Here is a 5,892-nt window from a genome sequence, read left to right as displayed (position 1 = left end):
GATAAATGTTAAATCCTAACAGCTGTCAAAATTATGAAATAGAAAGCAGAACATTCCTAATGCATTTTAAATAGCTTCATTTCTGAATTTATTTTTGTTTAGGCATATTATGTAATCTCCATTTTTACTTCTTATAGTTTATTACTATGTTGTATTGAGTTTTTAATACTCCTTTTACCGAAGTACCATTTAGTGCACATAACAATTGATATATTTATGCATCTGTATGTCATATGTCTATTTGAAACTGTAAACCACAAGAATCGGTCCTCTCTCCAAAATTTTCTTCCTGGATTTTTTTCATTACACATTCTATTTAAGCAATATATTCTTGCCCTGATCCACAGCAGATGCAGGCAGCTAGGCTGAGAAAAACTTTTCTAAAAAAAAAAAAAGCGTTTTCACTGAAAATGGAAATAAATAGAAGCAGCAAGCTCTCTTTATTTCCCCTCCCAGCTACCAAGAGGCAAAAAATCACACAATGTAAGTCTTCTTGTGCTGCACTGAAGATTGATTGGATAAACAGTTTCCCAGCACAGGTTATGTCGTAAAACTTGGGGTTTTCTTTGGTATCAAAGGGGTGAAGTTCTCATTTAATTCTCTTCATCATTCAGTCTTTGATACATGGGTTTTATAGGTTCTTGAGGAACCTAGATTTTCCATCACGTGGCCGTTGTTCCCTTTTTTATTTACTTCTTACACCTCTCACAGAAACTGTCAATATCTATGCTGACCAAGCTGAAACTGCTAGCATACTTGGTGTAAAACAAATACAGGATTTTGTCAAAACAGAAAGCAAGGACTGTTTGGGAGAAGGGGGAAAGAGGAAGAACTGAAAGAATGGCGATATAGAAACATTTTACATGTATTTTATCACTTTTGCTATTAGAATTTTAGATGTATTAATGCCGAATGTTCTTATTCAGATATATTAATATTTTTATAGAGAAACAGTCTTTTTCACACAGTCACACAGGCAAGCCAGTGACGCTAACCAGCAACAGAGTTCAGAACCATCCTCTCATACTCTAAAGAAACAGATATCTTTGGGATCTAAAATTCCTGTGTGCTGCCAGTCACAAGTTATGCGAGGCAGTTGAAGATGAAATAACCAGTAATTTTAGAGAAAGTTTTAGTTTGAGAATTGTTTCTCAGTGTAAAGATGAAAACAGGACACGAAGAAAAAGGAGAGTTGTGTAGAGTTGCTGTAATACATTTACTTTTCTAAGAATAAAGCTTTGAGCTGATCTGTAAAGAGTGCCATTTTTTTTTCTTTAAAATCTTCTGAAATTTACGCAGTCTATTACAGGCAGAGCTTTAAAAACAATTATTAGAAAAGGATGTTTTTGTTCTGTGTGGGGCATAAAAAAAAATATAAGCCCAATGCAAGCAGGTATGAACAAAAGACAGGCACAGAACTAGCTGTGAACCAAACCCCTTCATTTTTCAGAGGAACAGAGCAGGGACCAGTCGGCCCCCGTGAGCCGATGGCAAACCCCGCCGAGTCTTCCGAGGGGCTCTCAGTGGCGGCCGGGGCGCCTTCACCCCCCAGGCGAAGAACAGCGCCTGCTGCCGCCGCCCCACTCCCCAGCGCTCCCCGCATGCAGCCACTAGCTGGTCGTGCTGCAGATCTGCAGTAAGGTAAGAAAAACTTGTCTACACAAAGTCAGGTAAGTCGATGCGCATCGGGGACATGGAATCCTTCCCAAAAATGTCCACCTGCACGTTGCAATCAACACATATCTATATATTAAATTCATACATATTCAGTCTATAAAATGCATATTAATTATCATTTTCTTGATGATTGGTTCTTCTTTTCTCACTTCTGATGCAAATTAGCACGCAGCCTCAGTGGTAGTCTTCCATTGTTCCCTTTTGATTAGGTGGTATAATCTGGGTAGGTGGTCCATGAGTTGGAGGTCTCGACTGCTCCTCAAATTGACCATGTTTGGTCAAGGAACATGTCCTTAGCTCATAGGCTCTTGGCTCATACCTGCTTTGGTCACGATTCAAAGACTATACACAATGAGTACCATAATAAATCCTGTCTTACGGACATTTTGGACAATAACACATTATCCTTGTTTCTAACCATTAATAGATTATTGGTTAATAAACACCTTAGGTCTGGGACTTTAGAGGGGTAGGCTAGCAGCATTGGCAATACAAATTTTATTTTACATTTGATCATTTATTCCATTTGAGACTTATCTTCCCAAAATAATCATTAGTCTCTCCTACTAATATCCAACCAATTAGAATTCTTGATATTCAAATCAAGATGGGAAGAGTAAGGGGATTTCCAAGCAGCATCACAGGTGCCTAGCAGGTTTCAAGTTTCTCTAGTTTTTAAAATGTAACCACCTGGTGAGGTTTCTATGGTTACGAGCCTCAAAACACACATACACACACTTCTAACATCCCAAATCCGGTGATTCATGCAACAGCCCGGCCGCGGGAGCAGCGATTTCAAGACCCTTTGGGCGGCTGGTTGGGGTAACGCGAGGGCGCTCCTTCCGCGCTAGGCCCCGTGGCAATTCGAGGCCGCGCTCCCTCTCGTTCGGCACCCTCCGGTGTGCAGGCACACCGTCAGTTGCGTCGAACCCTTCCCGACGGCGCGGCGCGACGGTTCCGAGCCACGTCCCCCCCGCCCGGCCCGGCCCGGCCCGGCCCAGCCCCGCCCCGCCCCGCCCCGGCGCTCCGGTAGCCTCCGGCTTCGCCCGGCACGAACCCGGCAGCGCCAGAGCCAGGTGCCGCCTCGCCTGGCCGCGCGCATGCGCCGCCTCGCAGCCGTTAGCGCTTTGTTTTCAAACTCCGGCTCGCTCCACCGTAGGAACTACAAACCCCAGGATGCCTTTCGGCCTCACCGCCTCCTGAGCATGCGCGGGTGAGCTAGCGTGCACGGCATGCGGGGGTGGCCGCGCCGCTGCGTCAGGCTCCCCCCGGGCTAGGAGGTTGCTGTGGTAGCGTCTGGGCGCCATGTTAGAAGGCCGGAGGGGAAGAGGAAAGTGAAGCGGCGGCGGCCGGGCCTAGCGAACGGCTTTCTCCTCTCTCTAAGGCCTGACCCCGGCCCGTACCATGGTCACGATTCCCGCTTCTTGGCGGGGCGAGTGACCGGTCCAGAGGCGACAGTGGTGGTGGAGGACGAAGAAAAAGAAGAGGAGGAGGGAGAGGGAGACGACGCGGTGGTGGTGGCGGCGGCGGCGGAGGAGGAGGAGGAGGGGCCGGAGAGACGATGCCGTTGTAAGTTGGAAAGCTCGCGGGGTGTCTTAAAGGCCTGTGTTTTGCCGGCCCTTACTCGGCGCTCTCCTCGCAGCGCCCCATGCTCCCTGCCCGCCCGGGCCCTTTCTGCTGGCTCTCGCCCTTCCCCCCCTTGCCTGTCCCCCCGCCGGTCCTGGGCTCTTCCGGTGCCGCAGTGTGAGGGGCCGCGGATCCGCCGCTCTCCGCCTAGCCCGCGAGGAGCCGATTGCTTGCCTTCTTCCCCCCCCCCCCCCCCCGCCATCGCTGTAAGTCCCGAAGGAGATGCTGATGTGGCTTTTTAAGGTGGTGGTGTCCTCTTCTTCCTCGCGATTTCATAGTGGCAAGCGTGAGGGGCCGGGCGGCCGCGGGGCGGATGTCTGCGGCGGCCCTCTTCGACCCACCGTTGAGTCAGGCCACGTGAAGTGGCCAAGTGCCGCATATTTATCCATTTCTCGCCACGGCCACGAAAGACGAAGCTCTTTTTCTCGCAAGAGTCCCGGCAAAGTCCATCCTCCAGCGGCCGCGCGAACGGTTTTTCCTCGTTCCGGGGGCAGGAGGGACGCAGGCGCCGCTTCCAACAGGCGACCCGAGCCGAGCCCGCTGTCCTTGCCACCTACCCGGCCCTGGGTGGCCCCGGGGTGCCGAGCCGCGGGGGGGGCGCCGCGCTGCGGCCCAGGCAGCGCCCCCTGGCCGGCAGCGGTGGGCCCTGCCCGCCTCCGCCGCTGCCCGCCGTTCCGCCGCCGGGGGTCGGGGGGGCTTTCTCACTGAGAAAGTGGGCCTTGTGCTTTGCGGCTGCCGTGCTGTAACCCTGCTGGTAGTCGTGAATAACGAAGTAGGACATAATTTCGTCCCCGTTTTTTTCGCCGATTTTCTTCACACCACCACCTGCTTTTTTTTCCCTTTTTTTTTTTTTTTCCTCGCTGACGTTTTTGAGGGCTCCGGGTTGAGACAACAAAACTTCCTGCTTCTCAGTTCCGTAGTCCATAATGTTAGTATTTTATTATCCTATGTAAGTTGAGGGAACCAGCGATGGGTAGGTGGTCAAGTGGCTGATAAGAGGAAGGCATGTTTATATGCTAAGCCCCCTTTTTTTTTTTTTTTCTATTGAAGGAGAAATAAAAAGAATTTGGGATTATTCACTATTGTTTCACTGTTATTATTTGGGATTATTCATTATCGTTTTAAGTGTATAAACTTCGTGTGAAGAATAACCATGCTTGCCTGTTGTGCTTGTTTTGTTCAGTCTAAAATACTGTTAAGTTAGTCGTGGGTTAGATAACATGAGACAAACTTAACTGCAGGAGCTTATGGGAGGAAAAAGACAGTGGGTGAATGCAGAAAGGAAAATGGTTATGCCATGTAGTTTCTAATGCTTGTATAATAAGGCTGCAATGTCTTTATAGATAAGTTTTGCACATGTTCATTATGGTACTGAAAAATTACCAGAAACCAGCTTTGAAGTTGGCCAGGCTTTTTGGCCTCAGGAAAATGGGAGGGTGTTTATTCTACCTTCTTTCATTCTTAGTTTATTTTGTAGTGACTACATAAATTCCAAATGCTTATTTGAGCTGCTTCTGTGAGTTGTAATAATAGTGTTCGTCAACTTTGACAAGTTTGGAATGACTTGATCATTTTTCTTAATGTAGGTGTTTATGATACTTTGACTAGAAACTCTTAAATGGTTGCATGTTTGCACTGATAGATTCCTCTTTTCAGTGTAAACATTAGTTGGCAACATCACTAATACAGGGGGTTTATTTTGGTTAGGAAAAGCAAAGCTTTCTCGGATTCTGCATTTGTTCTGTTATTTGTATGTTTGGAATGACTGACTTTGTATTATTCAGTCGAGACTTCAAAGCAAACATTGTAATGCTAGTAAGTTGCAATGCTAGTGATGTTAATTCTTGAGTTGATGAAGTGATACCTCTGACTTAGGTTTAGAGGGAAAAAAAAGGCGAGCTTATGAAGTTTCTTTTCTGTATAATTCTTTCCAGTTGATGCTTTCTTGCTTTTGGATAATAATATTTTTGAGTGAGAGTAGAACAACCCTATGTTACTGCCAGACTTTCAAGATGACAAACAAAATACTCTCCCCCACCCCCGACCTTTCAAGAAATCCTTTAAACTTCATTGTTCAGGGTTTTGTTTACAATTGACAGGGCTAGTCAGAGCTGATCTCCCATACAACCAGATTGTCATCACTTTTTACTTGGAAAACATTCGTTCAGACCTCTCAAGAGGTATACAGCATTGTTGACACTGCACTGTGTGTATGTGTGTATTTCTCTTGACTGTATGGTACAAAACTATAAACCAAGCAATTTATTTATTTACAGGGCACAACAGTAGTTAGAGATCAAACTCAGATTCTGGTGATGCTCATAGCTGGCACTTGCAAAAGCCTTTTAATGTTTAAAAAACCCTATGTTTATCCTAGGAACTTAGGTGCCTTTTTATGATTCTTGTTAATCTCTTGTGTGAAGAGATTGCAGCTGCATAAGGGAAAAACCCTTTAAATTCCAATTGTTAAAAAAAACCTGATTAGAAACAAGGGTGAATATTTCTACTATTATGAAGATACATTTTAGTGAATTAAAGTTTTAGTTTAGGTACAGAATGTTTCTGTGCATTATCTGAAATGTAAGATGC

General features: G+C 46.2%; 1 protein-coding gene across 10 annotated transcripts in view; it reads left to right on the top strand.

Moving 5' to 3' along the window:
* The first annotated feature begins 3,237 nt into the window (after nucleotides 1-3,237).
* PAPOLA (poly(A) polymerase alpha) overlaps nucleotides 3,238-5,892 on the top strand; it is a 45,667-nt gene continuing 43,012 nt past the window's right edge. For all 10 annotated transcript variants that reach the window (XM_086463225.1, XM_086463223.1, XM_086463221.1 and 7 more), the window contains exon 1: nucleotides 3,238-3,246. In XM_086463225.1, coding sequence (XP_086319351.1) covers nucleotides 3,239-3,246 — 8 coding nt within the window. In that variant the 5' untranslated portion in view covers nucleotide 3,238. The remainder of the gene's footprint in view (nucleotides 3,247-5,892) is intronic.

Source organism: Leptosomus discolor, chromosome 3, assembly GCF_034619465.1.
Source record: "Leptosomus discolor isolate bLepDis1 chromosome 3, bLepDis1.hap2, whole genome shotgun sequence".
In the NCBI taxonomy this organism is placed as follows: Eukaryota; Metazoa; Chordata; class Aves; order Leptosomiformes; family Leptosomidae; genus Leptosomus; species Leptosomus discolor.
The sequence above is the reverse complement of the archived record's forward strand: the minus strand, read 5'-3'. Positions and strand labels throughout refer to the sequence as shown.